At 37.9% G+C, this 22,559-nt stretch overlaps 1 protein-coding gene across 1 annotated transcript in view; it reads left to right on the plus strand.

The window, feature by feature from the left end:
* Positions 1-22,559, plus strand: part of DOK6 (docking protein 6) — a 236,721-nt gene that overhangs the window by 86,108 nt on the left and 128,054 nt on the right. The window contains exon 2 of the mRNA XM_009995634.1: positions 8,238-8,345. Within this exon, the coding sequence (XP_009993936.1) occupies positions 8,238-8,345 (108 nt within the window). The remainder of the gene's footprint in view (positions 1-8,237; positions 8,346-22,559) is intronic.

Consider the following 22,559-nt stretch of genomic DNA (forward strand, 5'->3'; position numbering starts at 1 on the left):
TAGGGAAAATACGTTATTTCCAACAAAATCTTCTGATGAGTGAAGTGAAGTGAGTGAGTTCAGTTTGAAAAGTTACTCAAATTCAGTAATTTCTGGGATTTTCCTTCTGGATGTCTGCTAAAACTGTTTTAACCAAATTTTTGGTGCATTTTGATGTTTATTTGTCATCTACTCTGAAGCCAGGTACGGAGCAAACAGTATTGATTTTCCTCCAAAAGTGTGACTGAAGTAGCCTTGCCAAAACTGAGCTAGAAATGCAGAAAGCCAAAAAATGGCTACTGCAGCAGATTTTTTCAAATAATAACATCAGTACAAATTTAAATTATAACTAATGCTGATCTTAAGACTGCTATACTGAGTGCATTATTTGTGTAGTGTGTTCTTCTGTACTTGAATTGCCCTGCTGACAATTCAAAACAGAGTAATGGTGGTGAGCTTTTAAGCTCTATGTGTCTAAGCATTTATAAAACTATATAATACTTTTCACACAAATTAAATATGCAACTCTTCCCAGATATGTGGCCTCCTTTGCTTTCAAACACATAAAACCCCCTCAAATTTCAGATCCTGTAGATACAGTGTTTATACACAAGGTAGTTTAATTAGTATAGGAATACCTAGAAAATTATGGTGTGCTTTGTTTTCACAGAAATCTCGAATAATAAAGTAAATATTTTAATGAATTAAATGTATAGTGTGTGACTGTAAGACTATAAATTATATTATGTACGTCTATATGAATCTATAATGGTATGTTATAGCAGCAGAAAAATTACATATATATGCTATTACTGGGTGAATTGTCCATAATCATCTCTCTCTAACCATCCTGATTCTCACTGACTGCAATCAAACCCACAAGGATTGATCTAATCTGAGATGAAACAGTTTGCAGCAGATGTTTCTGTATTTCATCTCTTCCTAACTTTAAATGCCAGCAGATTTGCAATCTGGAAAATAATTATAATAATAAAAGCATCATAATAATTCTTAGGATTTGAACTATGACACCAAAAATATCTAAGGTCTATTCTATAAAGCTGCAGAAGGTCATACTACAAGCTTTATAAACTAGAGATTTAACCTTGCTTCCTAATTAAGATGATATCATGAAGCTCAAGTGTACATACAAGGTTATCATGTATGAGGAATGTTTCCCTTTTAGATAGCTTTCATAACACCTTCAGACAGCATTTTTTATTAAAGGCATTACTAGTGATCTTTTGGGGGTATATTTGTGGGGGTTTTGAGCCTGTCTTTACAGTTTAAACAGCTTTGCTTTTATTGCCATTGCTTTGTGGTAGATACTATGGTCACGTTTTTAAAAAAACATGTTGAAATAGGCAAGATTGTGTGGAATATTTAAAAAGGGGGAAAAGCTCCTGAGGCTTTTTGTGTCTTGTGGTAAAGTCTTAGCCTCAAATCCCAGATCTGCTGACATAAGCCCATAACCTCATGCCTCTGAGCAGGGCTAGGGGTTATTTTTACTTCTCCTCCTGTGAGGAGCAGGGAAGAGCGGGTGTCAGATGGTTGTGAAGAATCTCTGCTCTGCTTCTGGGAGATATGGGAGTTCCCAGAGGTGTAGTAAAGAAGCAGGATCTGGCCTTGTTTCCCTGCTATTCTGCACTCTCTATGCTGATTCAGGAGCTCGGTGCTGTGCAGTAGTGTTCCATGTCTCTTGCTTTGTCACCCAAAATGCGCTCAGTGCAGTGATAACTGTATTTAAAAGAAGCAGACAGTAAAATAAGTGGTGTTCAGGAAAGGAAATAGCACTGTTTCCAGGGCATCTTAATTTCAAAGGTGGCCAGAAATGTAGGTGTGGGAGAGATGGCATGCCCTGTTACAACAGTGCTTGGTTTTGTCTTTTTAATACAAAGTGTTGGTAACTCAAGTAGATGGCTTACAATAATGAGGGTTTTGGCCTTTTTTTTTTTCCCAATTGACTTTACTCAGCAATAGCTTAAATCCTGTAACTTGTTCTGTAGCTGAGGTCTGAATGGTTTTATGTTCCCATTTTCCTCTTGGGCCTTTTTACAGATAATAACTATTTTCAATTTCTCTTAGATTTTACTTGAATTCATTACAAGTGTAGTTCCACTGAAGTGCTAAGTTGTCACCCCACATCTCCTCTCCCTTTGTCAGAGTGTGCATAGAATAATCAAAAAGTGCTGGGTGTCAAAGCAATGATTAAAAATGGCTTTACTGTGACAACTATTTTTATTATTATGAATGCTACAGTTTTTAATTTGTGAGTCAAGATTATGCAGATATTTTAATAATTAATCAATCTATTACAGTATTTCAAGTAAGATATAAAAAAGGAATCTCTAAACATTAATGAAAATGGAGCAGCACTGGAAGTCAAATTTCTGACTGGAAAGATTTCAGAACATTTCAGAAGCAGGGATGACAAGGTTATGTTGTTCCAGATGATCTGGAATGCTTTTATCTCACTTGTGAGATAAAGCTACTCAGATTCCATCCTTAGCAACAGGGGCTATTTCCTTCTGCAAGCTCCCAAGCAAAGAAAATCATTCCCATATGATATTGCAAAGGACAGTGATTCAGTCTCACCAGACCAGGTGTATGTTGAGTTACTGCAATCACACACTGATACATAGTTGCACAGGTAGTGGGATCTAGAGCCATATTTTTTTCTGATTTGCCCATCTTATAAAAACGAGAGAAGAAGGGTGTTGTTTAAAGAGGTTCTGCTATGCCATGGACTCAGCAGGTAATTTCAAGAGAAGCTTTCTCAGGTTTGTGCTGAATAAGTTTGGTCCTTCTAATCGGTACTTTAATAAAAGGAAATCTAAATACAGCATTACTTAATGCTATATTTCTAAATTTCTTCAGAAAAAAAAAAAAAAAAAAGCTGCAGTAGAGGGTTAGACATTATCTTGTTTGCCCTTGATACAAATTTTAAAATAATTTTTGTTGAGCAGTATGTGCTCATCCAAGAATGCTGTAAAACTCATTTAATTATCAAGTATTTGGCATTCCTTCAACTACCCATGTGTGAAAAACAGATATATAAAACTCAAAGGAAATACTAAATATTATGGAGACTACACAGTGAGTGGTTCTTGTTCTCTCTGTTGTTAAAGGGCTGGTTCTGATTTCTTTCATAATGGCTACCCCAATTATCTAAGGACTTTCAAAGTCTTTTAGAAGTTTTGATTACAGCCAATGGCATCCTAAACTAGGCCAGGGATAAAAGAGTGTCTCACAGTTAGTGAATAATTGAATAGGCTTCTGTATTACAATGAGGTGCTTTATGAAAGGCAAATGTTTGTTTGCTGTGTGCTCACATCTGCACCTATTTATTTAGGTCTATAGGTAAATTCATATAAAATGCAGCTGAAATGCAATGGAACTGTATATGTTTATGCCAGCTTTAAAGACAGAATGTAGGTTAAAAAAAAATATAAAAATTCCAAATGCTAAGGTGTACCATAGTGTATGTACATACCAAATCAGGAGTCCTCTTCAAGCGATTCCAATCTCTGATCTCTATTCTTCCTGAAGATCTGGAAAAAACAGATGTCAATACATTGGAGCAGTAAGAGTCTAAAGAAAAATCTGACAGATCCTTCTTTTGCTGTTAAGTTTTCTCCAACAGAAAAGGCTGTTCATTCTCACAGTCTAAATGATAAAGCCTTTGAATTCATCTCGATAAAATTTGAGAAAACGCCTAGTGAGGAGGACCCTTAAATAACTAACATCCAGCACTCCTCGATGGATACTTTGAAGAGTCAAAGGGAGTCAAAGCCTTCCTCTTGAGTTTTGTCATTTTAGCTTCAATGCTGTCCAAGATTGATATCCAGTGAAAAACACCTGAAGAGCCTGCTCATTTAACACTGAAGGAGTTGAAGGAATTGCTTTGGAGTATACATTAGATGGTCTTTTATCTGGAAAATATTCCCATCCTCACAGGGAGAAATCTGACTCCTTGACTTTGTGTTGTGGTTTGGGCCCAACATGACAACAAAAGGAACATCCACATGGCCGCTCACTCAACTCCCCCCTCCCCACACACACACACTCTATGATGCAGACAAAGCTCATGGTTAAGACAAAGGACAAGGAGGGTTCTTCACCAGTTAAGGTTCCAGGCAAAACAGACTGAACTTGTGCTGTGCCAGTGCATTAATCTGAGATCATTTTGCTTACTGTGGTAGCTGCACATCTTTATATAGTATAGCTACTGTAGTAAGTGAAATAATGTCAAATCAACACTGCTGGGTCTATATCGTCTGTACTGCAATCTTACATTTCTCCTGAACCAGATTCCTGCAAAGCTGAGAAATAAAAACTGTTAGCATGGCTGGTATCGTGTGAGATATCAATAACTGAAGAACAACAAGCCTAAACACAGAAAAATGAAACATCAACAACCCCTATCTGGTCAGGCCTTGATTAATACGTATCTGTTGTGGTTTGGGCCCAACACAACAAGCAGCAGCCCCATGGCCACTCATTCAACTCCCATACACACACTCTGGGATGAGGAGGACAAAGCTCATGGGTCGAGACAAAGGACAAGAAGGGTTTTTCACCAATTAAGGTCCAGGGCAAAACAGACTCAACCTGGGGGAAAAAATAATAATTTAATTTCACACTAATCAAACACACACAGGACACAGACAACACACAGAGCAGGGCTTGCATACGTTACCTGACCCCTCCCTCCTTCCTGGGCCCAAGTCACTTTGTTCCCAGTTTCTCTCCCTCCTTCCCCCCAGCGGCACAGGGGGACAGGGGATGGGGTTTGGAGTCAGTTCACAGGCTGGTGGTTCTTGCCGCTCCTTCCTCCTCAGGAAGAAGGATTCCTTACAGTCCTTCCCTGCTTCCCCATGGGGTCCCTCCCATGGGAGAGAGTCCTCCACAAACCTCTCCTTCATGAGTCCTTCCCATGAGGTCCAGAGCAAGCTGCTTCAGTGTGGGCTTCCCACAGAGTCATTGGCTGCTTTGGGAACAGCCATAGGGATGCTATTGATATACCAGATCTAACTGACTCTTTACAGTATAAAAGCATACAATTCTGTCATATTAAAAAGCAAATAAAACAAAAAAGAAACCTGAAACAAACCCAACTTGCTCTGTCAGTTGGCACAAAGCTTCTGTTACCTTATCACCAGCTGTCCAAAATTCAGGTCATCTGTACAAAATGGATTCCACATCTGTGTTAAAACTCACCACTACTGGTGCTGGGGACTGTAGGTTGATCTGTTTTTCTAAAGAGAAGTCTGTGAGGACTGTAAATCATTAAGAGCAGATAAAGGACATAAGAAAATCAATATAAGATTTGAAATTGAAGCAATGGTTTTTACCTTGATAAAGAGCTTCTTAGGAAAAATAAGAGAGATTAACTGAAAATACACATAAACTAAAAAAAAACCAAACAGCCACAGAATCACAATATTAGGGGTTGGAAGGGACTTCCGAAGATCATAGAGTCCAACCCCTCTGCCAGAGCAGGACCAACAAACCAAATAACCAAACAAAAACACCCCAAAGAAACAAAAAATCAACTACTAGGGAAGATCACTCAGGCATCCAGATAGGTCTTGAAAGTCTCCAGAGGAGACTCCACAACCTCTCTGGGGAGCCTGTTCCAGTGCTCTGTAACCCTCACAGTAAGGAATTTCTTTCTCATGGTGAGGTGAAACTTCCTGTGCTCGAGTTTGAATCCATTGCTCCTCATCCTAGCACAGGGCACAAAAGAAAAGAGGTTGTCCCTGCCAGGGACAACACCCTGGCAGGTGTTCCAGTCCCTTTGTCACCCTTGTAGCCCTCCATTAGACTCTCTCAACTAGATCCCTGTCCCTCTTGAACTGGGGAGCCCAGACCCAGACACAGTACTCCAAGTGAGGTGTCACCAGGGCTGAGTAGAGCCCATCCTCCCAGCTTCGTGTTATCAGCAAACATGCTGAGAAGGCACTCTGTCCTGTCATCAAGGTCATTGATAAAGATGTTGAACGGGTCTGGACTTGGCACTGATCCCTGAAGGCCTCCACTAGTTACAGGTATCCAGCTGGACTCTGCACCATTGACCACCCTTTGGGATCTATTGTGTAGCCAGTTCTTAATCCATCTCCCTGTCCATTCTTTTATCCCTCATATTCCGAGTTTGCTCACAAGGATGTTATGGGAGACTGTGTCGAAAGCCTTGCTAAGGTCAAGGTAGTCTACATCCACTAGTTTCTCTGCATCTATCCCTTCAGTCACAACATCATAGAAGGCTATCAGATCAGTCAAGCATGATTTCCCCTTGGTAAATCCATGCTGACTACTCCTAATAACCTTCTTCTCTTCCATGTCATTAGAGGTGAACTCCAAAATCAGCCACTCCCACCCAGATCCCAGAAGAGCCAGGAGTAATAAAAAAAAAAAGTGACACTTTTATTAAATAAGTATGTTCCCTTTAGGCAGTTGGTGCTGTTGCTTTTAATGAGGTCAAAATAACATAAATATCCTCTACCTGTGTTACCTGCGTTACCTGCAGACTTTGAGCTTTTCACGCCATAATGATGTGAAGAGTTAATACACTTTAATCAAGAGATAACTGTGAGAGTAGTGTTGTAGCTTTGACAAAGTAAAGTGCATCACTGCCAAGATGTTATTTTAAGAAAGTACTATCTAATATAGATGGTTTGTGGTGTCCCAGAGAGTAATGCCATTTTTTTTTTTCAGGAAATAGGATATTGTCTTTGCTTTCCCCCAGGTTAGGTGAAGTAATTTCTGAGATAGAAAGTACAGTTGTACAGTTGCCACTTTACAACCTTAGAAGTAAAAGCCTAAAACTTGTATGCTTTCTTAGGAAGAAGGTATTCATAATTAAATATATTGATACTGTAGTCCAGTGGTAGGTTTTTAAAAGAAAATACTTATTTTGACTAATGACGTTAATCTGAGATAAAGACAACAGGATAGTGTTAGTATTATAATATCAGAATGTGGCTAATTAAGCTTAATTATTTTAATTTCACTATATTTGCTGCTTACACTCAGTTGAAAATGCATCACACTGAGGAGAAGACTCTTTTTAGCTCTCTCTGGTCATATTCTCTTGATTTTGTTTCTTTATTTTTTGTTGGGGAAGGTGTTAATCTGAATAATAATCCGTGAATCCTGAATAATCTGTTAATAATCTGGTCCAAATTAAATAGTCCTGTGTCTTTGTGTTGTGTCGTTACATTTTGTAGAATTTTGGAAGAAATGAGGCTCCACATATAGCCAGTGGCACCATTAACTAGTGTTAAGGTTTTTTTGTTTTTCAATGTATCCTTCAAATAGTAACAGAATTCTGTATGGTAGAGCTTGACAAGTACTGAAGAGGAGAACGAAGTAAAAATATTTTCACAGATTGTAAAGCTAGATTAATACCTAATCCCTTACTTGCACAATATAGTCTAGAGGATTATCTTTAAATCAGCTTCTTTTTGAACTGCAAATGTATTCTTATTTGATAATCCAATCCTGATTTTAAGCTTCTGATTATGGCAATACAATCAGAATGCTTGGTAAATTATCTAATCAAGTATGTCATTGCTTAAAAATGCATTTTAAATTATATACATTGTGTTTCTCATAAAAATGAGAGGATAGGATTTGTTTGGTTTGTGCTTTCTGGAGGATTTTATTTTTCATTACATGTTTTCAAAATTTAATAATCTGAATAATTTTTCCTTAGGAATTTTGTCATTGAACTAAGTAAGAAGACTGGATGCTGTTGTCCAGTAATGGTCACACTGGTACTTGTTTCAAGCTTGTGGGTTTTTTTCTGTGCATACAAGCTTATACTAACTGTGTGGTGTTAAAAGCTGCAATGAATGTTTCTCAATGGTATTGATACCCTCATAGAAAAAGGGTATAAATGTGAGAGTTAGAAGTGCATTGAGTTATTTCTGGAAGTACTTTATCTAATGACAGCCTTATTATTCTTTTCTTATTCAAAATTAACGGATTTACCTGCATCTCAGGAACTGTCAAATTTGGCACACTTAAAAAGAAATCGAAACAAAAAAGTCTGCAGAGGACTGACAATCAATATGTATAAATTGATTAATTGGGATTACTAATGTAGAAATAACTGGTGTTCTCAGAATTTTCCAGACTTGTAAAATAAAATAATTTAAAAATTTCTTCCTACATCAACTATATAACTGAATGCATTTGTGATAATGTCCACTTTTAAAGAAAAGCTAATATAATCCTTTTGGTTTTGTTTGCAGATTTTCAGACGTTGTTGGTTGGTTTTCAAAAAGGCTTCCAGTAAAGGACCCAGGAGGCTAGAAAAATTTCCAGATGAGAAGGCAGCATATTTCAGGAACTTTCACAAGGTAAGTCATGCCTTTCTTGTGAAAAGAAGCATTGCGAGTTTACCTCTCTTCCTTGGAAACAGTGTGTTTTTGATATATCTAATTTGCAAACAGTACGGTAAGAATTAGATTGAAAACCTAATCCTGACACCAAAAGCACAGTAAAATGTCTGTAAATCTCAGTGATGCAGTGAGTTGTCACACTCTTTTTTCCAGATGAGCATAAAACTCCAAAATACGTGTAAAGTGATGGACTGATTTTTCTATTTTTTTTTTAACATTAGTATTTTGGAAATGTGTAAAATTGGCTGCTTACTCAAAGGTTTAACCATTAGTTATTCATTAAGTATTGAACAAATTCTGAAAATGCTAAATGCCTTAGTTGTTAATGTGACACTGGTTGAATATGTAATGTTTTACCCAGAACTCGTTAACATGTCAATGGCAAATACTTTTAAGGGTAAAAATTCAGGATTCACCAAATGAGATTCTTCTCCCTGCTTTCTCTATGACTGTCACTTCTGTAATGGAAAACAGGAGATTTATACACGCTCTACATCTGTCCAAGGGGTGGGTATGTTCTTAGGAGCTGTTACTACACTATCAGAAAAGGGAAGAAGCAGACACTACAGCCTTGCCAACCTAAAAGGGCATAAATAACAAACTTTCTCATTTTTGTAAAATAAGATAAAAGGCATGTAAAAGGGAAATTCTTTCAGGCTTTGGAGGCATACTGATTGGGCAGCACCAGTGCCTCTTTGCCCATTAGGATAGCCTTGCAGGGGCATTACAGGAAGTCAACACAGCTAAGTAGGAACATGTAGGTTACCAGAAATGAGAGATCAAAAGCCAGAAATGAGAGATTCAAAGCCTGAAGTGTACCTAAATAAACTTAAAAGCATTACTCAGTTGTCTAAGAAATAAAAATATTTACATATGGTAGCATTATCATAATCCTTGTAAGAACTTCTCTCTGTTTCTAATCAGTTATCTTTGGGTTGTGGTTATTTTTTTTTTTCCTCTCAGTGTCCTCTCACCACTGCCAGGTTGCTTAAATAAAGATTCTTATTGCTAAAGAAAAGTGAACTAACCTACAGTTAATTCTAATTTAGTCCAAGAATCTTGTTTTTTGGTTGGTTTTTTTTAGAGTATTTCAGCCTCATGTGTTGCTCATGTTCACTACAAAATCAGAAGTTATGCATGTCACCTTATGGACCTCTATATCTGTGATGCTGGTATCATTACTCATGATATTGCATTGCTTCTCAGATGTAATTGCATTCTTAAAAGGAAGTTAGCTAAACATTTATCAACATGTCGTTGGTAGTCTTGAGTTTGTGTGCATTTTGTTATAAGATAGAACATTTTATTTGGAACATTTTTTTCTTTGGAACATTTTTTAGACAACAGGATGCTGTCTTGTTTTTAAAAGTTTCAGATTTAAACCTTCCTGCTTTTGCTGTGTTGACTGTTCTGCTTCCACTTTTTGTTAGTTGATCTAAATTTCCTCAGTAAGTCTTTATTTTCTCATCTGGTTAAATTCACTCTAAAAATCATATTAGAGAAAAGCTAAATATGCATCTTATGAAGATCTATTCATATTCAAAGATACTGGAATTCTTACTTTGAGAACAACCCCAAATTTAGTTTTGTCTTTTCCCTTTTCTCATCTTCTTCCTGTTCTTTAAAAGTGTGGTCACATTTTATTGCCCAGAACTTTCAGAAAAATTTCATAGTAGTGATCTCAATGCAGTATTTTCTTAAGAGCTAAGTGATTGTGTGTGTGTGTGTGTGATAATGTTAGTTCTTGCATAATATTTTGCAAAATTTTATCTGCAAAGAATCTAGAGTTAAAGAGTTATTTTTTGTGAGTCTTTGCACTTTGAGATTGAAAGAGGTGCCTAAATATAAAAGACAACAGGATGCTGGGCTGCATCAACAAGGGCATCACCAGCAGAGATAAAGAAGTCATCATCCACTTCTACTCAGTACTTCTCAGACCACACCTGGAGTACTGTGTTCAGTTTTGGTCCCTGCTCTACAGAAAGGATGCAGACAGGCTGGAGGGGGGCCAGAGATGGGCCACAAGGATGATCAGAGAACTGGAGGACCTACCATATGAGGAGAGGCTGAGAAAACTTTGTTCAGCCTTGAGAAAAGAAGGTTTGGGGAGACCTTATTATCATGTTCCAGTACTTAAAGGGTGGCTATCAAGAAGATGGAGACTCCCTTTTTACAAGGATTCACATGGAAAAGACAAGGGGTGACAGGCAAAAGTTGCTCCTGGAGAAATTACGATTGGACACAAAAGGTAATTTTTTCACCATGAGGACAGTCAAATATTGGAATAGTCTCCCAAATTCCCCTGCATTAGACAGTTTTAAGTCTCAGTTTGACAGGGTGCTGAGCAATCTCATATAAACAATAGTATTACCTGGAAAGGTTGAACCAGATGCTCCTTGTGGTCCCTTCGAATCTGGTATTCTGTGATTCTATGAAATATACTTTGTGTGGCTTTTACATCCTTAGTTTGTTGAATCTTCCAAAGTAGAGTTAACTACATTTTCCTGAAAATGGTATCCTTATTTTTCCCCGTTTTGACATGTAAGCCGTTTCAAGTATTTGTTTACAGCACTTTCAGCTAATATCTTGTCTTCTAGCAAAATCATCTGGTTGGTATGGAAAGGTTACAAAGGACATCACTTTCATGGGCAGCTATTACTTGGCTGATGAGATTAAAACGAACCGTAGTTAAATGAGTAACTGTTAGTAAAATTACTCAGCTCTGTGGACCAGACTAGAGATTTGCAGTAATTATCAGTCCCTTTAAAAATATAGAAATATCTGAACAATATAATTGTTCAAAGCAAGCATTCTATGCACCAAAAGGCAAATTGCAAAAATAATTGGAGTTGTGCTAGTAATAAAGCTTTTAATAGAGTCTGAGCACATCAAAAGGCAGCATGCAAACTAATAAAACAAAATCTCAACAAAGAACATATTAAAGCAATAACAGCTTCCTTCCTTAGCATGTAGTGAAAAAATCTACAAGCTGGGTGTGCTGACAGGACTTTGAGCTCCTTCAAGCATGGACCTGAAATACTTAACTGACCCAGTGGGTATACTGTGTAGGACACTACTCATCCCTCATACCCTGAAGGCATGGGGCATTAATTAGGAGTATCAATTCAGAGAGTAAATAAAAAGGTAATGTCAAGGGGTGGCTTTGCATTCCTCGGTAGTGGTATCAGTGGCTGAATAAAGTATCAAGGAGGGAATAAATAGTGGGGAAAGTAAAGATAATATCCTTGTCTCTCCTCGTAACACAAAGTGATGTCCAGACATGTTAATGACAGCTCCTATATGAAGATCCATATACACTTATTACAGTAAATTCATAATACTGCTTGAGTATGTGCATAGTTTTGCAGCAAAAGAGACACTACTGGAAAAACCTGTGTAAATAGGAGCCTCTATTCCCGTTATACTGAATGTTAGAACAAGATGGAAGACTGCAATAAATACTGCATAGGGGAGAAATGTTTATAAACATTTCAGCATGAGGGGAAAACAAACAGACAAATAAAATTTTATAATATAAAACTTTCTAAATGTCATTCACCCACAGAACAGTTCAGGTTGAAGTGGACCTTATCCATCAAGTTCAATCTCCTGCTCAAAGAAAAATCATTCAAATCACATTCCTGATGGCCATGTCCAGTTGCGTTTTAGTATCTTCAATGACGGAGGATCCATGACCTCTACAAATATGAAATCCTGCACTTGAGACATAATAACCAAGCAGCAGAAGAGCCTGGAGACTGAGTGGCTGGACAGCAGCTCTGCTGAAAAGGCCCCTATGGACCTTCTGGGCAGTGACCTGAGCCAGCCTTGTGCTCTGGCAGCTGTGAAGGCAAACCATGTTCTGGGCTGTCTCAGCAGGAGTATGATCATCAGATTGAGGACCCTAAATTAGGAAGGCTCCTCTTTACTGAGTGCTTGTTTCACCATACCTGGAATACTGTGTTCAGTGCTGGTCCCCCTGCCACTGTATTCAAGAGAGACTTGAAAAAACTGAGAGGGACCAACAGTGGAGTAATGAGAAAACTGGAGATTTGAGAATGTGACGTATGAGGAAAGGTTAAAGGAACTGTATTTGCACAGTGAAGAGAGAATGCCTGGGGACAGAATCTAATAACAGCTTCCAGTTTTGATGAGTTGACTGAGGTGAGAAATGGAAGTGCTCTCTTCTCAAAGATGCACAGGGAAAGAACAAGAGGCAATGGGCAGAGGTTGATCCAGGGGAAATTAGCTGGCTGCAAGGAGTAAAAAAAAAAAAAAAGCCATAGAAAAAACTAAACATAAGAGCAAGGTAATCATAGAGGTCACTGTTTCCTCAATGGAATGCTTGAAGACCTAGCTTGACAGGGGGCTGTGTAACCTAAAGCGCTGCTTTCAAGGTTGCACCAGATGATTTCCAGGGGCCCTTCCAACCTAGATTTTCTGTGAACTATGAAGTATATGTCATTTAAGTTGCTACAAGCTCTTGATATATCCCTGTGCTGCATGTATTGTGTCAAACTGGTCCTGCCCTCTCCTGAGTATATATTTCAGTTACTTCTAGTGACAGAAAAAATATGCTTAATCTTCCTAGTGTCTCTTAGAAGAGTCTCAAGAGAGCTTTTCTATGAACTACTTTAGTGCTATTGCTTTACAGCAGTGAAAACCATGGTGTCAGTTATGTATATTTTGCCATGAAAACCTACCAATGCTTTGGCAAAGTTTAAAGCGTAAGCAAACTGGTATTTTGTGCATGTTTGTTAGGAACACCTCTGACTTTGACAGCTACAATCTCATGGCATCTGTAAAGTTTGTATATTATGGAAATTCAAATAAATTTCTTTTTTTTGAGTAATGAAATATGTTCCCTGAAGTTATTTCAGGGCTAAAGCCTGACATTCACTCTAATTGCTACTCGTCATTTCTGATGACTAGTATGAGGTCAGGTGTTTGAGATGAGATCATGGAGCCATTCTCTGTATGTATATCCTCTAGCACCTAGGCAACAGAGAAAGGAAAACTGTTTAATTATAAATTAAAGAAGAAATAGACCAAATATTAGAGCATGGGAGAAAAATCACAGAATCACAGAATCTTAGGGGTTGGAAGCGACCTCGAAAGATCATCAAGTCCAACCACCCTGCCAGAGCAGGGTCACCTAGAGCACATCACACAGGAACATGTCCAGGTGGGTTTTGAATGTCTTCAGAGAAGGAGACTCCACAACCTCTCTGGACAGCCTGTTCCAGTGCTCTGTCACTCCCACAGGAAAGAAGTTCTTCCTGATACTCACATGGAACCTCCTATGCTCCAGTTTGCACCCATTGCCCCTTGTCCTATCACTGGACATCACTGAAAAAAGCCTGGCTCCATCATCCTGACACTCACCCTTTACATATTTGTAAACTTTGATGAGGTCACCCCTCAGTCTCCTCTTCTCCAAGCTAAAGAGACCCAGCTCCCTCAGCCTTTCCTCACAAGGGAGATGTTCCATTCCCTTAATTATTTTTGTGGCTCTGTGCTGGACTCTTTCAAGCAGTTCCCTGTCCTTCTTGAACTGTGGGGCTCAGAACTGGACACAATATTTCAGATGTGGTCTCACCAAGGCAGAATACAAGGGGAGAAGAACCTCCCTTGACCTGCTAACCACACCCTTTCTAATGCACCCCAGAATGCCATTGGTCTTCTTGGCCACAAGGGCACATTGCTGGCTCATGGTCATCCTCCTGTCCACCAGGACCCTCTGGTCCCTTTCTCCTACATTGCTCTCCAGCAGGTCAGCCCCAAACCTGTACTGGTCCGTGGGGTTGTTCTTCCCCAGATGCAAAACTCTACACTTGCCCTTGTTGAATTTCATCAAGTTTCTCCCTGCCCAACTCTCCAGCCTGTCTAGGTCTCATTGAATGGCAGCACAGCCTTCTCATGTGTCAGCCACTCCTCCCAGCTTAGTTTCATCAGCAAACCTGATGGTCATTGATGAAGATGTTGAACAACACTGGTCCCAGTATCGACCCCTGAGGGACTCCACTGGTCACAGACCTCCAACTGGATTCTGTCCTATTGACTACAACTCTGACTTCTTCCTTTCAACCAGTTCACAATCCACCTCACTACCTGATCACCAAGCCCATACTTCATCAGCTTATCTACAAGGATGCTGTGGGAGACAGTGTCAAATGCTTTACTGAAATCAAGATAAACCACATCTACCGCTCTACCATCATCTATCCACCTAGTTACTTCCTCATAGTAAAGAATAAATGCTCTGCCACTCTATGAAATCACCTTTTTAATTAGATACCTGGGAGAAACACCAAGACCTTCTGGCAGATGGAAAGCTGACTGTTCAAGAATTTGATATGAAAAATGGAAAAGGGAAGAAAGGGATGGGAAGATGGTGAGGAAAATGCAGATTTTTAAGGGTAAACTGAAATCCGTTTTAGTAGACTTTGAAAAAAGACAAGGAGACTGGTACAGTAATAACAATTTGACAATAAGACGGAGGTGGACGAGGAAGCAAGGAGTATGGACATAATTTGTCTCTTCAGGCCAATTATATTTTGGGCAGAGTCTCAGGGCAGCAGGATGGATGCACATTAAGAGAAAGGAAGAGGGATAGCTCAGATTGTTGCACCAAAGCAAATGGTTCTCTAGTAATGGCTCTCTACTTACTTCATGTTTCACACCTGGGAGGTGTGCTTTTCTCAGACATCCCCAGGAGTGACAGGTTCTGAAAGAAGACCCTGTGTTTGGGAATGTGGATTTTGGTATCAGGTACCCATATGAAGCTGGGGAATGGGTACTTCTGAGAAGAGACACTGGAAATAAAGTCTCTGAAGGAGGCCTCTGCTGGTCCCTGGGGGGCAGATGAGGAAGAAACAGTTGAGCTAGGATATAAAACAGATGTGTTCTGTTGTGGAGATATGCACTAAGCTCCCAGTTTATTTAATTCCAGTGTTGTTGAAAATCTGAATCCTAGATATCACAAATAAAGATTAAAAGTTTAAAGGACACTTTTTTACTCCCATTTGTTTTCACCCTACAGTTTATTTGTTTCTTCCCTGTCACTATAATCCACACCTCTCAGAAGTGATGAATGTGTGAAGGAAATTAATATTTGTGAAACCATCTGTGTGGAATATTATTTTGTGATGATCATTATAAAAAAGCCTTGAGAGAAACCAGGGTGTAACAAATACACCATTAAGTCAGAAAAACAGTACGAAGTTATGAGATTCAAACATAACTTATAAAGTCTCTGTTTAACAGAATAGTATTTACCATTTATTCTGAGGTGAAAAACAGTTATGTAAAATCAAATGCCACCACATAATTAAGACAATATGTATCATACTAAGTTTAGAAGGGGCTCTAATAAACATAAAGGAATTTACTTGTGCTAACATACTGAGCTCTGACCCAGTGGGACCCACTGCCATGCAAACAGGAAAATGGTGGAATATACCTATAGAATTAGTAGTCAAATATTTAAGTCTTCCTTTCCTAGTCTTCAGGATCTGGCTCTGTGTTTGTTTTTTTCCAATATTGTGTGTGTCTATAATCACTATTAAAGTGTGGAAAGTAGGTATACAACATAAATAATAAAAGTTCATTATGGAAGTTAAAGACCTAATTATCTAGCCTGCTGTTTATAACACTTGTAAAGAAATGTTATGTGAGTATTTTTGCTTCTTAATGACAACATTTTCCCTTCAAGCTATGCTGAATTATGTCTGTGTTGTTGAAGGAGTGTTTACCATTTTGAAGTGGGAATGGTAAGAGGCATGGTCCCTTGTGCAATAGCTATAAAAGGAAGCACAGAGGTACAAATATCATGTTATAGTGTACCAGAAAGGGCAGACAGGTTTGTAATTGCAATTTACTTTCTCATAATAAAGGGAGATGAAATATAGTAACTTATGAATGCTAAGTTTAATTTAAGGTTTTGATTTGCTTATAGGAAGGGAGGCATTACAGCATAAAGAGCACTTTATTATGAAAACTGGCACAAAGATATCTAATTTTTTCCTTCATAGAAGGAAATTTGAAATTCAAATCACTGGTTGATGAAGGTTATTAAAAATACATTATAGTTGAAAATGTAGCTGTATGTAATCGTCATAGTAGATTTTCAAAATTAATTTATCCCCAATGACAATTAAGCTAAAAAGAATTTTCAAATTATCACCTAATAATTTGCAGTTAATTTTAGAAGCAGATAAAGTGAAAGTATTTGAAAAAAGTTTCTAAAAAATTAAAACTCTCACTTTTTTAAAAAATCCTGAAATAAAGGTTACATTCCTGTTCAGAATACTTCCTTGCCTTTGTTTTCAAGTTGCTTTTTTTTTTTTTTTTGGGGGGGGGGAGGGGGTGTTGTGTGGTGGTGGTAGTTTTTGTGGGGTTTTTTCCTTCAGGTTCTCTCTACTGCATTTTTCTCTCTTTCACATTTTTCTCCTAAAGAATTTAGGACCACTTTGAGTATATGTGTACACCCACGTACAGACTGAATTTAAGTTAATTTGAACTTACAAATTTTCTCACCTTAGGGATCAAGTGAGAAGAGCCAGGAACACAGAGAGCAAAGAGGATGACGTTACTTGTCCTTTCCTGTCTATTGTATATTTCTTTTTCTGAGTATAGTTCTTGATAGTTCAATGGATACCCAGCACCGGAGAGGTCCTTAAAATGTGCATCATGAGATGCTTCTCAACCATTATTTCTTTTTCCCCTGTGAGTGGTGCAATGGAAGTAAGCCAGCCTGTCTTACCTTATTTTGACCCAGAGCATCCTCGTGGTTTAAAGATCTGGCTAAGGGCAGCTACAGCCTATGTTGAAGGATTTTCCAGTTTGAAAGAGATAGGGAGGGTAATGAAATCTGGGGCTCAGCCACTGGCATAATGTACAACAAAGATACAGCCAAAACAATTTATGTGAATTGAAAGCCTAAAGTTACTTGCATCCTCTAACACTCCTGACCCAGTTTGATAATGTAGTGAGAGATTTTGTAGTTAAGCATTATACCTAGAAGTTTAGCAGAAAGAATTATATACCCATCACTTACTGCACTCAACAAAGTTATAATTTTGTAAGCATATCCTTGCTTGTAATTTTTTTTCAAATGTAGACTGTGCTAGTGAACACTTTATTTTTAATCGAGCTTATCTAAAAAAATAGTTTAGGTATTTTTTGCAGGTCAGCCAATTTAAATGAACCAAGAACAAAATTTAAAGGAAGTTTTGGAAAAGTGTATTTCTCCTGCTCTTTTTATTAGATGACAAATCAAATATTCCTTTTAATTAATCAATATCTTTGGGCCGAAACTTGAAAAAGTCTGGGCATAATCATGTACTTTGATATTGTTATAAGTTAAAGCTCATAAAAATTTAAACAATTTCTGACTGTCCAGTATATTTTAGTAGCCTCATAAGGCTATTAAAACTCATATAATGGTCTAATTCATTTACATGTTCATTGTGAAGTGTTGCTTTATTACTCTAGTTGGATAATTAAACTACAGTAATGAAATACCTCATTTTGTTTCTCAGGCATAAGCACAGTTCTACTGTTTGCATACCTAGTAACTCTAGCAGGAAGTTTCATATTGAAGTATCTTTTTTTTTTATTGTAGCTGAATTTTTGGAAGATATTTGGGAAACCTATTTTCTTTCAGTTGTGAATTATGTTCCCTCTCTGTCGTTTCTTTAGCATGGTGTTATTTGTTAAGTGTGAACCTTTGTTTCAAATGAGTGTCCTTTAAGTATTAAGGAATTAGTTATTTTAAATATTGACAACACTCACTTTTACAGAAGGCTGGTGTGTGTGTCCCCTTTGCCTTTTTTTTTTTTTTTTTTTTTTTAATGCTATACTAACACAGTAGTCTGGTATTTGGTTTGCACATCAAAATGAAAGGTCAGATTGGAAAACATATTTAGAGGGTTCTTTAGGATACTGAGAAAATGGGATTGGGGAGAACTGAGATTTTTAAATTACAAATGATTGCCTATAAAAGTACCCTTTGAAGTGTGAAGGCAATTCTTTTTCACTGTGTATTAAAAAATCTTAATTAAAATGTTTGTTAAGGGAAGAGGTCCACATACACATGAGCGGATCAGATTTTAACAATTGCTTTAAAACATCAGGCTCCCAGCCAAAACAAGAATAATCCCAGTAGGCTGGTTGATTTTATGCGTTAGGCAGCAGTTCAGTCCTGGCAGTATTGCAGTAGTGCAGTTTGAGAGAAAGTAAAGTAACTTGGCTTGGCAAAACCTCTCCCTATTAAGGGTAGGTGCTCTGACTTAATCTGCTTTTTCTGCCTTTGTAGGATTGATTTACAGATACTGTAAAACCATATAACATTTAAAGTGACTTAACAAAAGCTAATCAAGTAAGTTTGGTTTCCATCCTTATTTTTTTAGATTTAATTGAAACAAATTGAAGAGTTTGTAACTTCTTACGTGGTAAGCAGGCAGTTAGAATACAACATGAATCTGGGTACCCAGGTGGTAGCTCATATAAAAGTCAACAATGCTGGTACTTAGCAATAGTGAGTGGCAACTTAGAGAAAAGAGGCAGTCAAGGTAAAGATTTAGATTTTCTCTTTCTTTTACATTTATTTTAATCTTGGTGAATTAAAAAATTGCTATCTAAATTCATACTCATTATAAATTTACATGCCATCTATATTCTCAAAAAATGCTGAAAAATTTTGGTTTTTTTTTTTTGTTTTTTTTTTTTAATATTTATTTTATCTGGAGTACAAGCAGAAATTGTTCAGTATCCCTCTGCCGTATCGCTTTCCACTGAACTTCACTTTCTTGCCCTGACATTACTGGCTTATTCTTAGCCTGACTTATTTTTTTATTATCTACTATTATTATCTATGTGTTTATTATCTACTTTTTCAGTAAACAGATAAGATTCTTACTGCTGTTACAGATGTGGTTTCCATGTAGCACTTACAGGAATTAACATTCACTTGGCAGCAGTTTCTTAAACCCATGTTCCTCTGATACAGCAGCTGGAGGCCTGCCCCAGAGGCATAATGTGAAGGTTGATATGCCACTCCTTGGCATAATTCCTGGAGAGTGTTGTTACCATAACAACTCATCTTCTTCCAGGGATAAATCCACATGCAGACATGGGAAAAGATCTGCTTTCCTTATGGATTGGTTTTGGTTTTTTTTTTCATATGGTCCATTCCTTCTCTTTCCTAATCTTGGGATTTCACTTCTCCCTTCTTAGGTTCCTCTTGTAATCTTGTGTTTTAAGTTTTGCTATTCTTTCATGAAACAGGTTTTTATTTTTGTCTACCTTTTAGTACTATTTTACCACAAGTCTTATTTTTCATTCTTTTGCATCATATACTCCCATTGCTGATTGTCAAGTGCTGTTCTTATGTAGTATATGCTGAAGTCAGGAAAATGTGTTTCGTCTTAAATCCTCTGACTGACTAATCCCATATGGGTTTACCCAAACCCATAGAAGTCCAAATATCCTTATAAATCTGCTTGCATCTTTTTCTTAGACTCACAAGTTAATTCAGATGCAAATGGAACGCAGGAAGTCTCTTGTCCAACTCCTGCTCACAGTAGAGCTTACTCTGAGGTCAGACATGGTTGCTAAGGGCTTTGTCCAGCTGGGTCTTGAAAACCTCCAGGGCTGGAGAACACAGAGACTCTCTGGGCAGCTTGTCCCATTGCTAGCCTGTTTTCATGATGAAAACAATGCTTCTCTTATGCGGCCTGAACAGCTCTTGTCTCAGTTTATGCCCATTGTCCCTCTTCTCACCAAGCACACCTGTGAAGAGTCTCTCTCTCTCCTTGACAACCTCCCTGCAGGTAGTAGGGGGCTGCTGTTAGATGCCTCCTGAAACCATCTCTGCTACAGGCTGGAGCAGCCACCATCCCTCACACTCTCCCCACTGGGCAGGTGGCCCAGCTTTAGTTGTCCTAGTGGCTCTCTGATGAACTAATTCTGTTTTATCCTTTGCACTTGGGTCCTGAAGCTGGACACAGTATTGTAGGTGTGATTTAATGAATGCTGAGTAAAGAAGAAAAGTCAGTTCCCTTGGCGTATTGGCTGTGTTTCTGTTAGTGTAGCCATTTCCTCCTTCCCAAAAGTCTTAATGCTTTTCAGGCACCACACTGCTTTTTTTTAAGAGACAAAATTATGTCCTGCTCTACTTGAAGCTGTAATAAAACTTCTCCTCTGTGGCATCTGGATTTAGCCATGTGAAAGGAGCTGCCACTAACTGCAGACAGGATGACTGAAAACTCAGTTAAAGGGAGATGTTTTGTTTCTTTGAGATCCTCCTTTCTGTAGCCCGTTCATCTGCAATAGGCCAGCATCTCGTAGAAACACAGAATAATTAAGGTTGGAAAAGGCCTTCAAGCTCATCAAGTCCAACTGTCAACCAAACACCACTCTGCCAACTAAACATGTTTTTTTAACATCTCCAGGGATGGTGACCCTACCACTTCTCTTGGCAGCTTGTTCCAATGCCTGACCACTCTTTCTGTAAAGATTTTTTTCCTAATATCTGACCTGATTTTTTCCTTATATCCAATCTTCTTTGCTCCTTTTACAGACTGGCAGCAGCATTCAGAGAAACATTAGCATATTGGCACCTCCTTTGCCTTTGTCTTGCTATGGTAGCACAGCTCTTCCTACTTGTATTGTTCTCTTATTGTTGTCCTGTTTCTAGTTTGAAGTAGTTCTCTGCTGTTTGGGCATCTCTCACTAGAGTCTCTGCTCCTTGCCACTGTGTTCCCTTTTGCTCTGTAACATTACTGTTTGCATAGTATTGCACAACAGATGGTAGTATGTGGGCCATTATTAAGAAATAAGAAGATGACCAATTGCATTTTGTAGCTCTCTCTTTTGCTTCTGTTTTTGCTAGATAGAAATTAAATGACAGGAAGGTAGTGGGCAATGTAAAACAGAAATCCATTTATGTAAATTCAGACCTTTTCCTCTGCCCAAGCAATTTCCACGACTGTTGCACAGTGGAAATAGCATTCAATAGATGGACTCACAGAATTACTTTCCTCTTAATTTTACATAGGAGGCACATGTTTGAGATTTTATGCATGATATTAGTGTTTTTCATCTATTCTGGACCTCTTCTCCTATTTACTGTAGAATTATATTTTTTTGGTAGTGATGTTGGTGTAAATGTGATTTGGTATTAATATTTCTATAATTTTGGAAGAGTTATTCAATCTATTTTAGTGTATAACACGAGCACCAGAGCTCTAGATGTGTTATATACATGTAGTGTTTATATGTCCATGTACTATAGATCCTAGATGTTCAGCTCCTTGATTAGAACCGATTTTTAGTACAATAAACAACCAAATAACTGCCCAGTATAGGTCACTCTCAGGATACAAATTATCGTCATAAAACATAGGATAGGCAAAATCTTCACAGAAACTAAGTTCATTTTTTATTGTTTGTTTGTGTTTTGTTGTGTTTTTTTTTCTCAGTGAGGACATAAACTTTTTACCAGATAACATGGAGTTTGTAAACTGTTGGCTCCTTCAGAGGAGTCCTTACCAACTTTTTGGCTCTTAAGATTGATGCCTTGAGGAAAAAAAAGTGGAATAAAAAAAGCTTGGCAAAGAAAAATCTGTTATGTAGAAGTTAAGTAGCTATTCCACCTTTTTGTTCAATCACGGTTTTAGAGACTGATACAGGAATAGACCAAGAAGGCAAAAGAAAGCAAGGAAACAAACATGTAGACTGCTGAGTGATGGACATATGATGCAGGAATAATTGATGACAAGTAGAAGAACTGAGAAATGGGCCAGGTGCTATGAGTTCCTAACATGTATCACACAGCATCATGTGGACTACTGCACTGAATAATAGCACCAATATCTAGGGGAGAAAAGAAAGCCTAAGTTAAGAAACTAACATGCTAGTGAAAAGTTGTAACTACATAATCATAGCTTAATACAAAAGGATCTGTTTAGCCTGCTGGAAGAAGCGAAGGATTAGGCAAGAAAATCTATTTGCAGAATTATTCACTGAACAGTTAATATTAGGGATTTTATTTGTTGTGGAAGCTCATTTTGCTCTAGAAGGACACAGATGAGGGGAAATAGGAAAAAATGATTTTCGGTACTGCTCAGTATTTTCATCAATGACTTGGATGAGGGAACAGTGTGTACC

The sequence above is a fragment of the Chaetura pelagica genome, unplaced genomic scaffold, assembly GCF_000747805.2.
Source record: "Chaetura pelagica isolate M959 unplaced genomic scaffold, ChaPel_1.0 scaffold63, whole genome shotgun sequence".
Lineage (NCBI taxonomy): Eukaryota > Metazoa > Chordata > Aves > Apodiformes > Apodidae > Chaetura > Chaetura pelagica.